General features: G+C 47.0%; 1 protein-coding gene across 1 annotated transcript in view; it reads right to left on the bottom strand.

Moving 5' to 3' along the window:
• The window catches only part of LOC127579785 (protein HID1), a 135,830-nt gene that overhangs the window by 102,912 nt on the left and 9,792 nt on the right, over positions 1-23,126 (bottom strand). Inside the window, exons 2-3 of the mRNA XM_052032713.1 lie at positions 19,931-20,080; positions 14,272-14,442 (exon numbers count right to left, since the gene is read on the bottom strand). Of these exons, the coding sequence (XP_051888673.1) occupies positions 14,272-14,442; positions 19,931-20,080 (321 nt within the window). The remainder of the gene's footprint in view (positions 1-14,271; positions 14,443-19,930; positions 20,081-23,126) is intronic.

Here is a 23,126-nt window from a genome sequence, read left to right as displayed (position 1 = left end):
TTTGGAAATACAGGGACTGATAGGGAGAGTCAGCATGGATTTGCGAGGGGAAATCCTGTCTCACTAATTTGACAGAATTTTTTTTGAGGCGTTAACAAAGGAGATTGATGAAGCCAGGACAGCTGATGTCATCTATATGGACTTTAAGACATTTGACAAGGTCCCACAGGGTAGGCTGGTCCAAAAGATTAAGGCACATGGGATCCAAGGCTAGCTAATTAGATCCAAAATTACCATGGTGTCAAGCGGCAGAGGGTAGTGGTGGAAGAGTGCTTTCCTATTTGGAAGTCTGTGACTAGTTGTGTACCATAGGGATCGGTGCTGGGACCTTTGTTGTTTGTGATCTATATTAACCTACCAACCTGAACAATCTGCTGAGTGTTTAATCCACATGAGTAAGTTTCTCTTGTTTTCCTTAATAGGTTGATAGTGACCATTTTACATTTACAACATCAAGATTCTAAGTCCACGTGTTCAAATCTTTTCTAATTCTACTCTATCCAGCTCCTCTTGATGACTTTCAACAGGTCATCACTCGGCCCTTCCTTTTCCAGGAAAAACAACCACAGCCTTGCAGCCTTCCCCGGTGTCAGGGTCAGATAGCTCAGAAGAAGGGCCTTCGGCCCACCAAGTCTATGCTGCCCATCAAGCACCCATTCACATCAATCCCATTTTTATTCTCCCTACATTCCCATCAACTCCCCCCCCCCCCCCAGAATCGACCACTCACCTACACGAGAGGCAATTTATGTTGGCCAATTAACCCACCAATCCAGAGATCTTTGAGACGTATGCAGAAACCAGAGTACCCAGAGGCTGCTGAAGTAGTGAGGCAGCAGCTCCACCTGCTGAGTGAACTGTGCCCCTCTGGCAACTGAGAGCTGAGTCTGCAGATTGTACTGCGGTCTCATGAGTCACCTCAGAACCCACAGAAATGGAGTGGTCACAAGTCATTCTCAATCCAGATTGCAGATCTGCTCGGCATCTTCCCCGGTGCCTCTATATCTTTATAATAAAGCCAGAATGGTGCAATACTCCAGTGTGGTCGAAATATCATTCTATGTCACTTTACTACTTTTGGATTTTACGCTGCTAGAAACACTCATGCTTTGAACATAGAACAGTACAGTGCGGGAACAGGCACCTTGGCCCACAAGGTTGTGCTGAAAGAATTAAGCTAGTGGCACCTAATCCCTTCTGCCTGCTCATGGGTCATATCCTTCCATTCTCTGCATATACATGTGCTTATCTACAAGCCTCTTAAACACCTCTATCATATCTGTCTCCACCACCACCCCTGACAGCACATTCCAGGCACCCATCACTCTCTGTAAAGAAAACTTGCTCCACACATCTCCTTTCAACTTTCATCTTAAATGCATGCCCTCTAGTATTAGATATTTCGACCCTGGGAAAAAGATATTGGCTGTCTACTCTATCTCTGCCTCTCATAACCTTATAAACTTCTATCAGGTCTCCCCTCAGCAACTCAATTATACTAAGACAAGAGGTGTGATAGCTGTCTCGGGATCTCTAAAGCTTGACCGAAACTCGCGGCGCCATTTGCATGGGATGTGCGTGACAATTCCTGTATAAATGTCTGTCTGCCCTTTGTGCGGGGAGAACTCAGGAAGCGACTCTTAGTGAGTGCTGAAGAGAATTCTCCTAGCAGTGCACTGCTAATAAAGGTATTTGTTCGAATTGACCTCGTGGTACTGTGTTACTTACAGTGGACAGAAGGGGAAAATTAATTTCGGGACGACAATTTGGCGAGCCAGCCAGGAGTCCAAGACGAGGTTTCGGAAGCGGCGTGAGCGACCAACGGGGATAACGGCCACCTGAGACGGACGGGCCCACAAGGTACGATTCACCTTGATCCCTATCAGGGAGTCGGACACCTGATCGATCCCTTCGCTTACCGACAATCCTCCGACGGACTCCTCGCAAACCTGTCCGAGTGCCACAGGTAAGGAGGGGTTCGAGTCCCAAGTTGAGTTGAGTTGAGTTGAGTTAAGTTTGTTCGGGGTTCGAGTCCCCAGTTTCGGGTTCGGGGTTTTTAAGTTTGTGAATTTCAAGGTTTTGAGCTCTAAGTTCTGAGATCGGTTCTCCTGTACTACCAACCTGCCTTAGACCGGTTCTTAAGAGGGGAAATCCCCCACAGAAAGGTTGGGAACCTGAAGTGGGCGAAGGAAAGAGACCAATCTTATAGGTAATCGCAGCGATTCGTACCGTCCGATCGGAAAGAATACAAAATGGGACAAACTCTCGATAAGTCTGGGTCCAATACCCCACTATCTAAGTTATGTAAAGACGATCCGAAGAACAAGAGTAACTTCTGTAAATTATCAGCATGCCTCAATAAGAAATTGGGAAATGAAATATGGCCATTGGGGGGAACTTGGGACGTAGATAAATGCTTAAAGGCAGAAAAGACAATTTGGGAGCGGAATACAGGGGAAAAATGGAAATTATTAATGTCCACTTGGAGAAAAACGGCCGAAGACCTAACAAATAAATCTAAGCAGGCTAGCTGGGAACATAATACGCACAGAAATCCTAAGAGCTGGGAAGTCCTGAAGTCTCAGTGCGGAGACCACGATGCTGAAACGACCAGAAGGGAGAGAGAAGAGGTAAATGAGGTGCATAAGAAGAAACACAGAAGTAAAAATAAAAGTAGTAAGGATAAAGTGGAGGTACCTCCCGACATGTCTGCTGTGCCCCTGTTGTTCCAAAGTAATGATACGGACAAAGAGGAGGAGGATTGGATGGTCCGACCCACAGCCCTTACCTACCACCCCGTTTCATTGCCGCCCCCATATAATGCGGCTAGCCCGCCAGCCGTCCCACCCTTACCACCAGCGACTGCTAGCCAAGTCCCACCCCCGGGACAAGTCCATGGCCCTATTGCATCCCGAACCAGGATGCGGCTTAGTTGAAGGGAAAGCCCACAGACGGGTAGCTCTAAGGCCACAGACAAGCGACGAAGCTTTTTGGCAAGGGACAGTCCTTCAATAGATTCTCAGACGGACACCGACTCTGATTCTACCACTGATTATGGCGACCCTGCAGATCCCAGCCATGTTGAACGGGGTTAAGGGAGCCAAGGTTAAGAAACAATTCCCCAACAGGAGTGTTCCCAATCCCGATCCAGCCCAAGCCAGCGCTAATCCTACAATCCAAATTTACACCCCTTGGAAACCTCAGGAGATGTGCTTAATCGTGAGTCAGGCGCCCAACCGTAAAACCAACCCGGAGGATTTCATAGATTATGTGATCGGAACAATTCAGATGTATCATGCCCCCCCTCCCCCCCCCCCCCCCCCCCCCCCCCCCCCCAAGACCTTTTCAGTCTTTGTTGTATGGCCCTTACAACTAATGAAGTGGCACGGTGGAAAGAACACCTGGGGAACTATGCTGACTGGACAGCCTTTCAGGCAGCCGTCCGGCCTCAGGACCAGGTGGCCACTATTAGAACTGCCCTTCGTAAAACCCTTCAACAGCCTATTGACAGAACTAAAGTTTTAGAATGCCGACCGAAACAGACTTTTGGGACCGCTTCTATTCACTTTACGGTACCTATGCGGGGGACGATGCCTACAACAGAGGCAATCCTCCCCCCAGTTTAACGCCCTCCTATTACAATGCATCCCTGCGGGAGTGGCCTCAGCCATCCGCACTAATAACATGAACTGACCGATCACACACAACAAGCCATGAGGAGGGCGCTAGTACACTTCTGGAGTAACGGGCGCGATTCGAAAGCCACAAAGGTAAAACAGGAAATGGTGTAGAGACCCCCTCGGCCCCAACCTTCCTACTCCGACAATACGGGCTATCAAATGGAGTGGCAATTTTGCGTTCCAGAAGGGGTTGACTGGTCTGGTAAAGGATACCCACTGTACCCCAATGACTTAAGAGCCCCAGTGTACAGGCCCCCTTGTGGGCCACCACCACCACCCTCTCATAATTACCTAGGACCCAGGGGACCCCAACAACCCGCACTGGCGAGCACCAGGCCGACGGGATGCTACCTTTGTGGGACACCTGACCATTGGCGGAGGGACTGCCCCCACTACCGTCATTGGCAGACGAGACCCCTGGTAGACGACAACCCGTTTTCTGCCTGACTAGACGTGGAGAGTAGCCTCTCCATGTACCCTGCCTTTACCGATAACCCAGATGATGAACCCATCGTCAATTTCTTAGTTGAAGGAAAGCCAATTCCCCTTATGATAGACACGGGAGCAAATACTTCAACCCTTGAAGCCCCTTGTATTACCCAGCATGATTTTAAACTGTCCACTGCTTCAGTTCCATTGAGCGGGCTGGAGGGACAGGAAAGATCCTACCCCTTAACTGAACCCTTACAAGTTAAATTTGAAGATCGGGAATGCCTGATCCAGTTTGCGGTATCCACAAGCCTGGGGGTTAACCTAGCTGGGAGGGACCTGCTCTGCTCCTTCCGACTCAAAATACAATGCCTGGATGAAGGTATTACTATTACTGGTCCTAAAAACCATAGGATCCTCTGGATTCACCAGCCTCCTCAGTGGTGGACGGTGAACTTCAAGAGCAGCGATTTTGACCCACCCTTGGAAACCACTGACCCGCATGTGACGCTAGCTTACGACCCCACCAGGGCCTCAAGGGAACTAGAAGGGCTGTATGCTCCTCTCCTGGGTAGCATGGTGACCGTCACTATTTTAGGGGAAGTAGTGGGAAAGGAGGGGGCAGCACTTCTAGTCCAAGTGCCTAATGAATTGTGGAATCAGTCAGGCTTGATGTCCCCTCACATTACCCTGTCAGTTAACGAGGGACATAAACCAAAGGAACTGGGATTCCTAGCCCACCGGCTTGAGGTACAGGCAGACAAAGGCCTTTTCGGGGTTCCTCAGGCTCTGCCAGGGGGGACCCTGACTTATTACCTCATCCCTTTCTTGGTGACGGTCTGTTTACACCATCACCGGCCCCATCGACTCTCTTTGGATGAGCCCACCCCCGATTTATGGGCCGCATCGAAGTCCGAGGTTGGGTACACCCCAGTGACCCCAGTCCAGATCCGTGTAAGACCGGGAGCACAACTGCCTTCCGTCCCACAGTATCCCCTTCGGAGAGAGGCAGTCGACAGAATAACTCAGTTAATAGATTCGTTCTGCAAACAGGGCATCCTGGTTCCTTGCCAATCACCTTGTAACACCCCTATTTTACCCGTCCCCAAACCCAGACAGACAGAGTGGCGCCTTGTACAAGACCTAACTAAGGTCAACAAGATAGTGGAGCCACTACATCCCATGGTCCCGAATCCAGCTACCATTTTCAGCAGTATCCCCGCCGACTCTTGCGTTTTTACCATTGTGGACCTGCAGCATGCATTTTTCGCAATTCCCCTCTCTCTCGACTCGCAGTACCTGTTTGCTTTCACCTTCCAAGGTCAGCAATACACTTGGACATGCCTCCCACAAGGTTTTATACACTCCGACTATTTTTTCCCCAAGTTTTACATAATCAACTCCAAGGGTTGCACCTTTCTGATAAATCCACCATTGTCCAGTATATAGATGACCTTTTACTAGCAAGCCCCTCGGAGCCCACAAACATCGCGGACATGAATAGACTACTTAACGCGCTCCACTCTTGGGGATACGTAATACCTCCACAGAAAGTAAAACAAACCCAGCGCCAGGTAAAATCTCTGGGCACCCTCTTAAGTGCTACCGAGTGTATTATGCCCATCGTTGCCACCCCACCGCCCACTACCCCAAAGGGTATGCGCGCCTTCTTAGGGTTAGTAAATTTCTGCAGACAGTGGCTACCTAACGTGGCGCTCCTTACCAAGCACCTCACACCCTTGGCCTCAAGCCAGTCTGTGGGACCCTTTGAACTTACCAAGGAACAAAGGGAGGCCTTTGATAGCCTCAAACAGGCCCTTGCCAGCACCCCGGCCCTGGGACGCCCTTTGTATGATCCCCCATTTCAGCTCTTCGTGAATGTCCTGAAGGACTGCGCTACAGCCATCCTTACTCAAACCCATGGGGATAGGAAAAGACCGGTGGCATACTACTCCACTCGGCTGCACCCAGTTGCAAGGGGACTTCCACCATGCTCACAAATGCTTCCAGCCATTTATTCCCTAGTAACAGCAGCCTCCAATATAACCTTGCAACAGGCAGTGGATGGTTTATTCCTCCCATACTGTAATGGCACTCTTAACCTCTCACCAGACGCAACACCTTACCCAGGCCCGCTTAAACAGATACGAGGTAGCACTCCTGAATAACCCACTCCTCACTTTTGCCTACTGTACGACCATTAATCCTGCCACTTTCCTAGAGGCCCCACCTGAGGATCTTGCGGACCCACCTCATGACTGTTTAATGCGTAACCATTTTTTAACTGCACCCCGCCCGGACCTTTCAGATAAGGCCATCCAGTCAGCCGACTTAAACCTGTACGTCGACGGTAGTTCCTACATTTCTGAACAGGGCACCCGCCTTAGTGGCTATGCCGTGGTAAACGACTCCCAGAGTGTGGAATCTGCATCTCTGCAGCCCCCAGTATCTGCCCAAAAAGCAGAACTCTTTGCCCTGAGCCGAGCTTGCATTTTAGCCAAGGACAAAGTAGCTAACGTCTTCACTGACTCCCGCTATGCTTTTGGAGTTGCCCATGATTTTGGCCAACTCTGGGCACGCAGGGGATTTCTGACCTCTACAGGTAGCCCCATACAAAATGCGGCTTATGTAAAGAACCTCCTCCCAAACAAATTGGCCATCATTAAATGCTCCGCTCACCTTTCAGATGCCTCCCTAATAACCCAGGGCAATAACAGGGCAGATACAGAAGCGAAATTGGCAGCACGCCAGGGGTCTAAAATTGTTTCCACTGTGGAAAAACAAGCAGTTGTTTGCAAGCCAAAGATAGCAACGCCGGGCATCCCAGACATGGTCACTGTGCAGCACTTACAGGGGGACGCCCCTGACTCAGAAAAACAAATGTGGAAGGCGCACGGGTGTACGCACTCTGCGCCACACGGCCTCTGGGTTATTCCAGTCGGTCAAGTATGTATACCTGATTCTTTGTTACCAATGCTTATTGAGTGTCTACATTCTGACACCCACCTTGGCAAGGAGGGAATGAGTAACATTTTACTACGTACCTGGTGGCACCCCAGATTGGAGGAAGTAGCACAAGGCAAAATACGGTCGTGTTTGATATGCCAACAAACCAATGCTGGGAAAGGGGTGAAGTGCACCCCAGGCAAAACCCCTATGCCAGGTGGTCCCTTTGAATGCATACAACTCGACTTTATTGAATTACCGCATGTACATTGTTACAAGTACTGTCTTGTTATTGTTGATGTATTTAGTAGATGGATTGAAGCTTTTCCAACAACCAACAATAAGGCCTCAACGGTGGTAAAGTTATTGCTTACAGAGGTTATACCAAGGTTTGGGGTACCCCGACGGATAAATTCTGACAATGGCCCCCACTTCATAGGGAAAATAAATAAGGAATTGTGCGAGGCACTGCATATCGAACAGCAGTTCCACTGCACCTGCCACCCTCAATCAGCAGGTGCAGTAGAGAGAGCTAACAGCACCCTTAAGAATAAACTAACCAAATTAGTGTCAGAAACAGGTCTAAACTGGTTGAAGGTTCTCCCCTTAGCATTATACCATATGAGAATCACCCCCCACTCAGCCACCGGGGTATCGGCTGCTGAAATTGTCTATGGGCGTCCGGGAAGAACCCCATGGGACGCCGCCACCCAAACCCCCACACAGGTTGACCTTAATATCATGGGGGATGAACTACAAAGATATTTCAGACAACTTATGTCCTCTTTAAAGTTTCTTCATTCACAGGTGGAGAGTGCCTTCAAACCACCTGAAGGGCAGAACACGGAATTGCCTGACCTGGAAATCGGAGACTCGGTACTGATACGGGATTGGGAGCGCCCTAAACTGGGACCTCGATGGAAAGGCCCCTTCCAGATACTACTCCAAACACCGACAGCCGTGAAAGTAAAAGGCCAGGAACGTTGGATTCATCTGAGCGACTGCAAACGATGGCCACCAGAGGAAAGATAATACTTCGTAAATTCGGACTCCTCACCATTACCAGTACTCTTGTGTGGGAGTTAGAGGATAATTTGTTTTACAAAATGCATATGCAGCTACATGGGAATCGCACCGTTTGTTACCCCTTGGCAGAGTCAGTGGAAGGCCTTTTTGTAGCCACACCAAGCTGGAGCCCCAGGGCCCTCTTAAAGTATGAATTTTCAAAAACAAAGTGTGTTGGACAGATGGGAACTTACAGGAGGGTGCTGCCGGGTAAATGCTTGCAAGGAACAGTAACAGGACCTAGTAGTACAGCCCACCACCAGTCCTTCTCCCACTGTTTCACCGGCACAGGGTGGGGTTGTGGGCTAGCAATAGCATGTGCTGCCACTACCTGTACAGAGAGGAATTGCGGGTTTAAAGGGAGATGGTTTAGCTGTGAGTGCGCTGCCACCAGGTGTGCTACGTTACTTGCAGGAGAGTGATGGGTTTGTGGGGAAGGGAACGGGACCCATGTGAAATTGTCTAATGTCTCTTTAGAATGGCTAACCAGGGAGAATTACCTGGGGGAGCATGGGAGAAATGTTGCTGGGATCTCTTGGTATTCTCAAATGCCCAGTCCACGGCACTCGGGTAATGTAACCTGCTACCGGGCTAAGGAGGGGTATGTGTTCCTCTTTAATGGCACTTACACCACAGCCACCCCCACTCTGCCAGCCTGGTTTGCAATAGGAACGATCGGGCCGGTCACGGTCCCCTGCCCCCAGAAGGCTCATGTCCGACGAAGACTTGTGGTGCGGTCAGTTAGTGAGGAGTTCTGTGAGGATTGGAGGGATCCTATGTCATTGGGATCTCCCTTAGCATTGTTAGGCTATGGATTCCTGAGTACTCTCTCTCTGGGGGGTTCGGCAGGAAGTATAGCCGCAAAAAAACGGAACTACCTTATCTGTGGACTGGCTGCACTGGGAAACAGTACCATGGAGGGCCTGAAGGTGGTGAACTGGGAACTGGCAGAGCTTTGACTTTATGCCCAGCAGACCCGGTATGCTGTGGACTACCAGTTGGCTCAGCAAGGAGGAGTATGTGCTATAGTTGGGGACAAATGTATCACCAACGTGAGAGACGAGTCCTACAACATCTCCTATGCCATTCAGCACATTCAGACGCAAGCAGATAGCTTTAGACAGGGATTTACAGGAGGGACAAGTTGGTTGGGGTGGCTGCTAGGAGGGTCGTGGGCATCACACCTGCTGCATGGAGCTGTGGGACTAGTCGTGATTATAGTAGTATGCTGTGTGGTGCTGGCCTGTCTAAATACCTGTTGCAAGGTCCTTATTAATAATCTCTCGGCCCCGTTCTCAGCGCCGCTCTAGTTTATCATGAAATGATAAAAAGGGAATGAGGAAGTGAAGGGTTAAGAATTGCAACCATACCTATATGCATTTATATTTCTCTAGCAAGGACTAGCAAGCTGCTGACCCACTAGTTAGGTTGGAATGTTAAGTATGTTAACTGCCTTTGTTTCGGGTAACGGACCATTCCGTTTTGTCAGACGGTGGCGATACTGGGTGTAATTAACATCAAGGTGAAGGCTTGGTCTGAACAATGAAGGGTGATACCTGCCTTTGAATACCTTGATTATAACTCAATTATACTAAGACAAGAGGTGTGATAGCTGTCTCGGGATCTCTATAGCTTGACCGAAATTCGCGGCGCCGTTTGCATGGGATGCGCGTGACAATTCCTGTATAAATGTCTGTCTGCCCTTTGTGCGGGGAGAACTCGGGAAGCGACTCTTACTGAGTGCTGAAGAGAATTCTCCTGGCGGTGCACTGCTAATAAAGGTATTTGTTCGAATCGACCTCGTGGCACTGTGTTACTTACAGCGGACAGAAGGGGAAAATTAATTTCGGGACGACACTTTGGGGGTGACGAGCTCCTTCTGCCATTGATGTTGGGCACCCATCTGCTCCTAACATGTACACTTCAGGTTCTCTGTAACATCCCAAATGCTCCTTCCTAACTCTGAGCCACATATTCCCAGGGGTCAGTAGGGATGCCGCCTTTTCCAAAGTGGTTTTGAGGTCATCCACTTGGAAAACTTAGCCCTTGATGGAGCTCAAAATAGAGTGTCTATTCCAAGACTCTGGTATCGGAGTGCAAATGGTCTTGCCCGAGGGAACTAACTGAATACAATTAAGACCTCAACACTGCGGGGGGGTGGTGGGGGGTAGGGGGTTAGGCTAGGAGAGAACTCTGGTGTTTGTTTGATGACAATGGATTTGAAGGATTTTGCAGACAATGTTGGGGGATCTCTTTAGTACTTTGGGGTGGCTGCAGTAGGTGGTCTATGTCTCAGAAGCACAGACACAAAAGACAAAGGGGTCACCACTGACCAGTACGTCAGCAGCTTTGAGCTCTTGATCTTCAAATATCCTTTTCCTCAATCGTCCAAAGGTGGTCCTGCTGCACTGATGGCAGTGATGAATCTCATCAGCAGTGGACACCTTGACTGAGAGAGTAAAATGTGGCAGAATCTGCAGTTTTCCTCTTTGGAAAGAAGAATGAGAAGACAATTATGAGTGAGACAACAAAATGTTGTGGCAGGGAAGGATCTGGGAATCCTAGTGGAACAGGGTGAGAAACAAAGGGATGACACACAAGTAGTGTGCGATTCGTAAGGCTAATGACAGGTTGGTCTTTAATGCAAGAGTATGTAGTATAAAGTAGTGAAGTTTCGATGCAACTTTGCGCAGCACTGGTGAGGCCACTCTGGAACCATGTAGAGTTTTGGTCTCCACAGCTAGAGGAGGATGGACTTACATTGAGGTCTGTGGAGAGAGGGTTCACTCAGATGATTGTTGGGATGAAGGAGTTGACACATGGAGAGGTTGAACGGGCTGGGCCACCTTCACTGTTGTTTAGAAGAGTGAGAGGTGATCATATTGAAACGTGTAAGATTCGGAGGGGGATTGACGGGTGGATACCTCTCCTGTGGGATATCTAGAACATGGCTTCAGAATGAGGTATCGCCTATTTGATAGAACAATAGAGCACAGCACAATACAGGCCCTTCGGCCCACCATGTTATGCCAACCTTCAAACCACATCTAAGACTATCTAACCCCTTCCTCCCACATATCCCTCTATCTTAAATTCCTCCATATGCTTATCTAACAATCTCTTGAACTTGACCAATGTATCAGCCTCCACCACCACCCCAGGCAGCGCATTCCATGTACCAACCACTCTCTGGGTGAAAAACCTCCCTCTGATGTCTCCCTTGAACTTCCCACCCATTACCTTAAAGCCATGCCCTCTTGTATTCAGCATTGGTGCCCTGGGAAAGAGGCGCTGGCTGTCCACTCTATCTATTCCTATTTAAGACAGACAAGCAGGAATCTCTTCTGTCACTGGGTTGCAACCCTTTAGCATTCTGTCCAAGAGAGCCGTGGAAGGGAAGTCATTGAATATGTTCAAGGCAGATACTGATAGACATTTTAACAAGGTAGTCGAGGGGTATGAGAGGTGTTGAAGCCTAGGTGGGATCAACCATGATCTTGTTGGACGGTTGAGCAGGTTCTAGGGAACAACTGGCCTACTCATGCTCCCACTTAAGTTCATACATTCTGAGAGATGGCTCCTCAGTAATTGTGAGATAAGAAGTGGTCCATATTTCCCAGAGTCTTGGTGTGGACCTTTATTGCTGGAAGGTGGCAGGTTGGCATAGCACTTTTGTTTTGTGGATTTTGAATACAAGGTTCAATCTCTTATAATTTTCAGTGCATTGTTAATTTTCAGTTAACAATGACTTGAAGTCTAGCCTCCAAATGAGCGCAGATGAAAGAAACCATCTGCAGCTTGCAGCTCGAGCACTGAGGTTGAAGTGACCACCTTTCTGGCATGAGGTGATGTAGGTTGAGGAGTTTCCCATCTGTCCTGTTAAATGCTCCACGTGGGGGGAAACTAGTGGAAGGTGCAGCATTACATTGAGAAAGATTGAGTGAGTGTTGGCACATGGCACAACTTCTCTTGGCACTTGTCTGCACTGAGATTGGATCCCTTGTGGATCTGTTGGTTAGGATCACAGCTTGCATACCATAACAGAGCATACACAAGAGGAGGTAACTTTGTTTGAGCAGATACATTCTTCAAAAAAAAAAGGAGGCAAATCCAACTTTGTTAGCTATGCATTGCTTTCCTTGCTATCTGCCACAAGTGTCATTGCCAGGATCTCCTCAACAGCCTTCTCCCTACGGCTGAAGAGCTGCTCCCCAAATCTCAGTCTGGGTTCCATCCATCTAGAGGCACAGTGGTCACGATATTCACTGCACAACAACAGCACAGATTTCACTGACCATTCTACATGACCTCTTTCAACCTCTCCAATGCCTTTGGTTCCACCATTTGAGAGGACTGTGGGGCCTTTGCCAAAGGGAACCAAGTCTTTGTTTCTCAGTACAGGCTGACATGAACTGGTGCCTGCAGATAAAGCTTGATCTGTGTAGTTAGCAAGCAAGCTAAAGTTACAGAATATATTCATTGATACAACCCACATTACAAGTTTGAAATGGCTCCTTCATTTAAAGGTAATACGGCAATTGAAAATGTCCTGAAATTGACAGCTGACGGTGATTGGGTTGCTCACAGTGACAGGAAAATATTTTCTCTGGCAGTGGAAGTCAAGAACAGAAAGGTGAAATCTTAAAATTAAAACCAGGCCATAAGAATCAAAATAGAAAGTGGTGGAAATAGTCAGCGGTCACAGTGCCTCCAACAGAACAGAGAAAGAGCAACAAGGAAATTTTATGTGGCAGAAAGATGGCAAGAGGAATGGATAGGACAAAGGCACAGGTACATGGGTACGAAAAGTTTAGAGGGATATGGGCCAAATGCAGGCAAATGCAGCTTAGATGGGAATCTTAGACAGCATGTTGGGCTGAAGGGCCTGTTTCCATGCTGTATGACTCTACGACCACTTTCCTGCACTCTCCCCTACCTCTTGACTCTCATGTTTATCTATCAGTATCTGCCTTGATTATATTGTGCATCCACAGCTCTCTAGTACAGAATTCCAAAGATTCACAACCCTCTGAGAGAAGTTCCTCCTCATCTGTATTAAAAGGGTACCCATTATTCTGAAACTATGCCAGCTAATTCTAGATATCCCCACTCGGAGTAACATCTTCTCTGGGTCCACACTGTCAACCCCCTTCACAATCATTTGTATTTTTTTGTAATCCACTGGAACATAGGTGCAATCTGCACAACCTCTATGTCAAACCCTTCATCCCAGGAGTCAACCGAGTAAACCTCTTCTCCAGTGCAAACCCACCCTTCCTTAAATATGGACACCAAAACTATACACAGTAGTCCTGGTGCATTCTCACCAGTGCCCTGTGAAGTTAGATCAAAACTTCCCTGCTTTCACACTCCATACCCCTTGCAATAAAGGTCAACGTTGCATTAATCTTCCTAACACTTGTTGTACATGCTGATTCTGTTTCATGCTCCAGATCCCTTTAACTGACAGCATTTTGTAGTCTTACTCAATATAAATAATAATTTGCTTTCTTATTCTTCCTTCCAGAGTGATAACCTCACAATTTTTCACATTGTACTCCATCGGCCAACTCCTGAACCCACCCATATCCCTTTGCAGGCTCTTTACGTCTCTGCAGGGTTTGCTAACCTTTGTCTGCAGTAAACTTGGTCCCTTCATTAAGTCACTAACATGGAGTGTAAATAGTTGAGGCCCCAGCAATGATTGCTGTGCCACTGTATTACACTGTCAATCTGAAACTGACTCGCATTCCCCTTCCATGCCAACATATCACCCCATACACTCCTACCTTATGCTGTAAACTTGTACGTGGCACCTTATCGAAAGCCCTTGGAAGTCCAAATACACAACACCTATTTGTTCCCCTTCACACACTCTGTTTATTACACCCTCAAAGAACTCCGGCAAACTTGACGACCATGATTTCCTTTCATAAAACCAGATGACACTGCTTGATTGTCTGATGAATTCCTGCTATTGCCTCCTTAGTAATGGATTTCAGCACTCCCCCATGACAGAAGTCAGTCTAACTGGCTTGCAGTTTACTTCATTTTATTTCCCCCATGAATAGTGGCCTGACTCACTGGTCCAGCAACCACTACCACTCCGTGACTCCACACAGCCCGAGGGAAAGGTACAGCAAAGACCTACCCCTCCACGTCCTGCTCCTGGGACCGTCGACCAAAAGAAGCCTCTCCAGTCTGGGTCCTCAAAGATGTACGGCAAGATGCGAGTCAGCAGCTGGGTGCAGTTTATCATAACCTGCTTCTCCTTGTCACTTGTACAACCCGATTCTGCTCCTTGGACCAACTTCTCAACAGCCTGGTTGGGCAACAAAATACAAGTTATTTATATTTTCACACACACAAGGCACCAGACAGACTGGATAGTCTGGGTTTGTTTTATACACAGAGACTTGTGCAGACACCAGAGAGACTGGATAGTCTAAATTCCTTCTCCTGACAGCACAGGATGCTCAGGGGGAACCCAACGGAGGTACACAAACTTACGCAGGGAATTTGTGAGGGTAGATAGTAGGAAATGTTTCCCCACAACAGCGGGGTCTAAAAATGAGGGCATCAGTCTAAGGTAAGGGATGAGAGGTTTAGTGGAGATCTGAGGAAAACAATTCTCATCCATGGGATGGCTGGATTCTGGAACGCATTGCCAAAGGGAGTGGTGGAGGCAGAGACTCTCACAGCATTTAAGCCTCTAGAGAAGCATTTGAAATTTCAAGGTACAGAAGGCTATGGGCCAAGTGCTGGCAAACCGGATGAATATTGATGGGGTCATCATGTCTGTGGTGAACCGAAAGGCCCGCTTCTATGCTGTATGATGCAGAATACAGGAGTGCTGCATATAGGTTCGTTCCAGCATAACACGTGTGTATTAGTACGAAAACAACCACATCTGTTCAGCATTTTTCAACTGTTAAAATCAAACAAAATATGACACCAGACCAAAAAAGTACACATCAGGTAAACACATGCAGAGATTGGTTTTAAGTAATATCTTAGAGGAAAGAGAAACGGAGAGGAAGAGGTTTCAGGAGGAAATTCCAGAGCTGAAACCCTTGATAACTGGAAGTGACATTAAAATAGGGGGTGCTCAAGACACCAGTCAGACAGGTCAGGGGAAAGTAAGAAAGTGTTGGCAACCTGGGCACAGTGTGGGACAGTGTACAGCTGTTCCACTTGGACTGAAGAACAAAGAACAATGAACAATGTATTATTTAAATGGAGGAAAACTGCAGCACAAAGGGATTTGGAAACAGAAACAGCAGAAAATAGAGAAGCTCATGGAATGTTCACCCTGATTTCAAGGGGATTGGACTCTCAGGGTAGGGAAGTCGTGCTGGAATTGAACGAGGCACTACTGAGACCAATCTAGAGAGAACTGTGATCAGTTTTGATCCCTCATTTAAGGAAGGATACGAGTCCATTGGAGATGGTTCAGAGGAGGTTTAATAGGACAGTCCTGGTTTGGAGGGATCATTCTATGAGGAAAGGTTAGATGGGCTGAGACTCTACTGACTGGAGCTTAGGAGAATGAGAGATCACCTTATTGAAACAAATGGTTCTTATGGGTCTAGTCAGGGTAAAAGCTGAGAGAATATTTCATCTTGTGGGAGTCTAGAACATGAGGACATGGTCTCTGAATAAGGGGACATCTGTTTAAGATTGAGCTGAGGAAGAATTTTTGCTCTCAGTGGTTGTGAGTCTTTGGAACTCCTTACCGTGGAGAGTTGTGGGGGCAGAGAATGGGTGTGTATTCAAAGCTGAGCGAGAACTCTCAGCAGTATGGGTATCGTAGGTAACAGAGAAAGGGCAGGAAAGTGGACGAGGAATGTCAGATCATGTTGGAGTGACAGAACAGGCTGAATGGCCTTCTCCTGTTCCTACCTCTTATTATGGTCTTAACTAAAAGGGCACAGCTTCTCAAAGGACTGTAGGGTTAGAGGAAATTTCTGGGATAGGGAGGTACAAAGCTATGAAGATATTTGAAATTAAAGATTATAATTTCAAAACCTGGTCATGCTTCAATGGAAGCCAATGCAGACTAGAGAGCAGAGGATCCTGTGCATCCTCAAAAATGGGAAATGTTTTGTATAACCTTAAGTTTATGGAAGATATATCTGTGATGATCAAATAATTAAGCCTCTAAATGACAAATGCAAGATTGAGAGATCCATTATCAGATGAGCTGAAGGAGTGGTAGTATGGAGAGAGATAGTCTCAGTGTGATCAGAAACTCAACTCAGGGTCAAACCTCACAAGTTTGTGAAGATTTGTTTCAGCCCATTTTGCATACTTGCTCATCAGACTTGTACGTCATGTGAAATAGGTTGCAACGTTTGTGATCCAGGATGAATTGATGTCTTACTGTTCCTGAGGCAGTCCCTCGGGATCAAGGATGATTTGCTTCCACTCCGGGTAGGTTCAAAGGCCAGTGTGAGACACAAAAGCTTTTCCACAAGTAGGGAAGAAGACCCTCGCAGGCGGGTAGATTGAAAGGTGGAGCACTCCCAACGTTAACGTAGGGCTTTGATGCATGGACTCAAGAGCACGGAGAACCTCACAAGTGCTCCACCACCACTTTTGAGGGCTGATGGGCCAGAAATTCCAAGGAGAAGGTGAGGAGGTTGGATTATTTCCAAGGAGGGTTTGAAGATTGTGCTGTTTCCATCAGATAGCCTCTTCTGGTCACAGAGTATTTCAGGAATGTGAGCAACATTGCCAACCGAGTGTGACTGGGGCCTCAATACTGGGCACATTGGTCCAGGAAAAGATGCTGATCGCAGTTTGCTTATCCTGACAGTGGATTTGGAGAATTTTGTGGAGAATGTTCATGGTATTTTTCCATTGCTGTGAGGTACCTCCTGTGATTAGGCAAAATTTCAGAAGATGTAGAAGGGCAGGGATTACTTCTTCCCCATAGAATACAAGTTTTGTGTCGCGTCTGAGATCTTGATCTTCGAACTCCTTTTCCCTCAGACAGACAGAGGCAGCGTGGGCACACTGAAGGCAACAGTGAATTTCATCATCAATGTCTCCCTTCACTGAGATTGATTCCTGAGATATGGGAAGTGGTCCACATTTGCCATGAACTTCTATTGTCAGGTGACACTGTTCTACAGGGTGGGTTGTTGAAGGATGTTTGTTTTGCAGATGTTGAACATAAGACCCATTCCATCATATGTTTCAGTGACCAAGTCAACAATGACTTGGAGCTCCACTTCTGAATGTTCACAGATGCAAACAATGGCTTTGTACTGCAGCTCGGCCACTGAGGTTGGGACTCTGGAGTGGAAACAACATCGGTAGAAGTTTCCTATTGATCTTGCAGATTAGGTCTCTTCCAGTGGGAAGCTTGTTGGCCCTGACATTTTTTTCACCTTTCTCACCTCAATGCTGCACGAGATGATGTATGCATGTTACAAACAGCATGTGAACAACTGGTGCCATTTCCACTATTGTTCCACAGGCAGTTTGACAAGAACAGCATTTTACCCTGAATTCAAATTCTCAAATGGCAAAGTAATTCAAGTAGAGGTCAGGATTACTAATTAAGTAATCACTCCATCCCCTGGATCATCACTGGTTTATTCAAAGGAAACTAGACAACATTCTTCAGTCCAAGTGGTTTTCAGAAAACCACAGTGCACCAGCAGTAACGGAAGCCAGTGGCGGTGCCGAGGAAGGAAACGCGCATTACTTCCTATTACTGAAAGGCTGAGGTTTTCCCACACCACAGAGCCTCCCAGCAAATAACAAGAACAGCAATGAAACACAAGCACAGAAAAGGAAGAGCAGATAGTGTGCAGAGAAATTTACTGGAGTCCTTCCAGGGATGAGATTTGTCATATGGAGAGACCAAAGAACATGAAGTAGTTACCCGCAGAGCAGGGAAGATAAAAGAAGATCATCAAAATCATGGAAGGGTTTAATAAAGTGAAAAAGGAGATGCTGTCCTGACTGGCATAGTGAACTTCATTATCACCTTCAGTCTGCTTCGAGGGAAAGGGAGTTTGATGACAACTGGCAAAAGGGGCACATGAGGGAATGACCATTCCCACCACGTTGTAGGATCTGAACTGCACCACTGAAAAGCAGATTCAAATTTCAAAAGGGAATTAAATAAATACTTGAAAGAGAATAATTGCAAAGCTTTAGGTAAAATACAAGAGATTAACCATTGGAATAGTTCTTTAAAAGAGTCAGCATCAGTCCGTTGGGCCTTATGGCCACCTTCTTTGTAACATGATTATAAAGCCATGAACAAAAACTAACAGTAACAAGGTGTGGAATCCCCATGCCCACTGTTCTGAGGATAAGTATGGGAGCTTGGGCCATGCAAATTTCCAGCTTCAATACTGGTTTTGCATGGAGTCTCATAGTAGCAGAAAATCAGGTCAACATGGGGGCAATTGGTGTCAAGCGCTGCACCACACGATGACTGTGTCATTTCACAGGTCCTCAGGGAAGTTGGTGAACAAAATGGAACATTCCACAACTCTCCCCAACTTCAGCCCCATTTCACCTTGCCAGCAGCTGATGCAATAAACCCTGTTTAACACTGGACTGCTTACAGCTGTTGCCCTGGATTCAGTCACAGGTGTCAATGCAACATTATCAGGAGTTCACATTCAGTGAGGGAAGAGGGTCTAGGATCGTGGTCACCAAGGTGAAGGTGGGAGAGCATAGAGCCAACCTGAGTGTGGGGTGGAAGCCAGCAGTCAACCACAGGCGGTGAGGGCCAGTGGTCTACAGACTGGTCAGGGGAGGGGGAGAGGTGTGGACACAATGAGGGGGAAAAGACAGCTAACAGTTGATGAGGGGAGTACTGGGGTGCAATAGGTGAAGACAGAGAGCCAGCAGCCAAGAGGTGCAGACACAGTGAAGAGGGAGAGTGCTTGGCTTGCAGTTCTCTGGGGTCTGCACCTGTGTTCTCCACAGTCCTTTCCATCCATACATCTTGGACTATGGGAGGATGGTTTTAAACTCAGTTTATGAACTAGTTGGTGCTGTTACCTGATTTACCAATTAAGCTGGTACCACTGTGCCAGAAGGGCTCAGTTAATGATGTAATTGTGTGTCATATTCTTCTAGTGGGGTCATGGTCTCACAATAAGCAGTTGGACATTCAACATGGAGATTAGGAGAAATTCCTTCACCAGAGAACAGTAAATCTTTGGAATTCTCTGCCCAAGGAGGCCCTGGAGACTCAGCAACTGAATGTATTCAAGGCAGATGTGGGTAGATTTTTGGATATTCAGGGGACGTGTGATTGGTGCAGGAAAGTGGGCTGAGGTAAGAAATCAGGTGTACTGAATGGTGGAGCAGTGAAAGGGGTTCTGATTCAGGATTTCATGAATGCCCAGCAAGCTCTGGACAACTGTAGTCAATCCGCACCTTAATGCCTCATCCTCTTCACTGAGGTCACAGCCAAGGACCTGCGCCTTAGGGGACCAAGCACAAGAAACTTTTCACTAGCACATGTCCCAAAATTTTATTGGGTTTGTTGCAGATTTTTTTCTTGAAACAATGAATTCTAGGGTCCTTAGGTACATTAGCAATGGGTCAGTGTAGAGAAAGCTTTAGTTGGTATCTAATTTGTACTATACTCCCTTGGAAGGAGTTTGATGGGACGGCATTGTGGAAGCCTTACGATATATCCAAGCATCAACTCGCATCATATTGGGAGTGTGAGATAAAGACAGCATGTTACAGAAGAGAGAAACATTCCAGCTATCACACTCAGCCTTCCTCTTACTCCAAGTTCATAGCAAAGACCCAAATGTACTGCTTACCTTGTAGCACAAGGTGGCTAAGTTGGAGGGCGACTCCTCTCTGACTGCTCTTATCTCAGCTGCTGGCACCAAGGTGAACACATCCTGGATGGATGTAGCTGTGTCAGCCCAGAACTGGTCCCAGAAAGCATCATCAGTGGCCTCCACTGGCTGCAAAACACAAGCAGCATGGCTTACAGAGGCAAAGCAGATCTCACTTTACTGCATTCAACTTTTATATATGCATCATTAAACAACTTTTGACACCACAATCACTTCCATTTATAGACTGATTTAATGTGGTAAACCATTGGGATTAAACCATCACAGGACAATTATCAAAGAAATTGGTGAAAGCACAGATGACCAAATGCTTGGTCAAAGTGGTAGGCTGGAAGAAGCATTTTAAAATCAGAGATAGAGAGGGGAAAAAAACTGGTGGGAGGAATTAGAAAGTTTAGGACAACGGCACTTGAAGGCCAATAGGCAGATATCTTGAAGGTGCCCCGTCCGGTGAAGACAAACGTGCCACAAGCCTTCTTCACCACTTTATCTACCTGCGTTGCCACTTTCAGGGAACTATGTACTTGTACCCCTAGTTCTTTGTCATTTACACTGTAATTCTTGCCAGGGTTTAACTTCCTAAAATGCAATGTTCACACTTTGAGTTAAATTTCCATGCACAGAGCCATGCTATTTCTAACCAGTCCTTGCCTTTCCAATTGCAGGTAGATCCCATCTTTCAGAATCCCCTCCAGTAACTGTTCCACCACTGATGTCAGGCTCAACAGCCTGTAGTTCCATGACTTGTCCCTGCAGCCCCTCTTAAATAAAGGCACAACGTTAGCCACCCTCCAGCTTTCTTGTACCTCACCCGTAGCTGTGGAAGATGCAAAATTCTCGGCCAGGGCCTCCCACAATGTCCTAAAGTACACTTAGTCAGGCCTTGGGGATTTAAGATATCTTTATTAGTCACATGTACATCAAAACACACAGTGAAATGCTTCCTCTGCATAGAGTGTTCTGAGGGCAGCCCGCAAGTGTCGCCACGCTTCCGGCGCCGACATAGCATGCCACCTTTATGCACCTCAACACTGCCAACATGTGTCAAATCCCTTTCCTGAATTCCCGAGCTTCCATGACCTGCTCCAATGGCAAATACAGATGAGAAATATTCACTTAAGACCTCACCCAACTCCTGTGACTCCACGTGTAGACATCCATATTGATCCTTAAGGGAACCTATTCTTTCCCTACTTATCCTTTTACTCTTAATACACATAGACTCTCTTAGGATTCTCCTCTACCTTATCTGCCAAAGATATCATGTCCCCCTCTTGATTTCCTTCTTAAGTAAACTCCTACATCCCTTATACTCAAGGGACTTGCTTGATCCCAGCTGTCTGTACCTGACATATGCTTCCTCCTTTTTCCTGACCAGTTTCAATATCTCTCATGAACCAGGGTTCCCTGAACCTACCAGCCTTGCCCTTCACTCTGACAGGAACATGCTGGCCCTGAATTCTCCTATGTCACTTTTTAACACCTTCCACTTGGCAGATACTCCCTTACCTGCTAAGAGTCTCTCCCAATCAGCCTTGGCAAGTTCCTGTCTATTGCCTTCAAAATTAACCTTGCCCCAGTTTCAGACTTTAACTTGTGGACCAGTCCTATCTCTTTCCATAACTACTTAAAAACTAAAGGAATTATGATCTCTGGTACCAAAGTTCTCCCCCACTGACCCTTCAGCCACTAGCCCTGCCTCATTTCCCAATAGGAGGTCGAGTGTTGCCCCCTCTCCAGTAGGGCCATCTATGCTTGAGGAAACTTTCCTGGACAAATTCTGCCCCATAGTATTGTGGCCGTTCTTTTACTACAACTATTTGCAATCTCTCTACATATTTGCTCCTCTAATTCCTGGTGACTGTTTGGCGGACTTATGGTACAATCCCATCAAAGTGATCACCCCTTTCTAAGTTCTACCCATCTGGCCCCACTGGACGATCCCACGGGAATATCCCCTCTAGGTACTGCCATGATGTTCTCCCTAACCAAAAACATCACTGCCCCTCCGCTCTTACCTCTACCTCTAGCGCACCTGTACCCTGGAACATTGAGCTGCCAGTCCTGTCCCTCCCTCAACCACATCTCTGTAGCAGCTACAATATGTGCCGATCCTTGCCCCGAGCTCACCTGTCTCACCTGTCAAGCTTCTTGCATTAAAATAAATGCAGAAAATCTATCAGACCTTTGTTCCCTATCCTGCCCCTGCCTGCAGGACTTGCTCTCTTTAACTTTTATATTTTCCTCAACTTTCTCATATGTCACACACTACTTTGGCTCCCGCTCCACTGCCAGACTAGTTTAAACCTCCCAAGTAGTTCTAACAAATCTCCCTGCCAGGTTATTGGTCCCCCTCCAGTTCAGGTGCAACCGTCCCTCTTGTACAGGTCACCTCTGCCCCAGAAGAGATCCCAATGGTCCAAGAACTTGAATCTCTCCCTCCTGCACCAACTCCTCAGCCACACACTCATCTGCCCTGTCCTTCTATTCCTCACTTGCACTTGGGAGTAATCCAAAGATTACAACCCATGGGGCCCTTCTTTTTTTTCCCCATACGGTAGTGTAGCGGTTAGCGTAATGCTATTACAGCGCCAGTGACCCGGGTTCAATTCCGGCCACTGTCTGTAAGGAGTTTCTACGTTCTCCCCGTGTCTACATGGGTTTCCTCCAGATGTTCCGGTTTCCTCCCGCTTTCCAAAGAGGTATGGGTTAGGAAGTTGTGGGCATGCTATGTTGGCGCGGGAAGCGTGGCGACACTTATGGGCTGCCCCCAGAACACTCTACGCAAAAGGTGCACTTCACAGTGTGTTTCGATGTACGTGTGACTAATAAAGATATCTTATCTTATTCACACTGCAAGACCTCATCCCTTTTTTGACCATTACTAGTGACTCCTGCCATTAAAGTCTGCCTACTTCCAATCATACCACTGCAACCTTGTCAACCCCAAGCCTTCCCAGTGCACTGTCATAAACATTCATTCAGAGGTAATAAAAACTACAACTTTAAATTAGTGCTCAAATAACAATGATTATTCAAGTAATCAAGTATCAAAGCTAGCCTACTTTTGTTGAAACTTTTACTCATCTCTCAAGTTTAGTGTTTGTACTATCTTTGCTCCTCAAATCACCCTTTTCCTGTTTTACTAAAATGC

Source organism: Pristis pectinata, chromosome 18, assembly GCF_009764475.1.
Source record: "Pristis pectinata isolate sPriPec2 chromosome 18, sPriPec2.1.pri, whole genome shotgun sequence".
In the NCBI taxonomy this organism is placed as follows: domain Eukaryota; kingdom Metazoa; phylum Chordata; class Chondrichthyes; order Rhinopristiformes; family Pristidae; genus Pristis; species Pristis pectinata.
The sequence above is the reverse complement of the archived record's forward strand: the minus strand, read 5'-3'. Positions and strand labels throughout refer to the sequence as shown.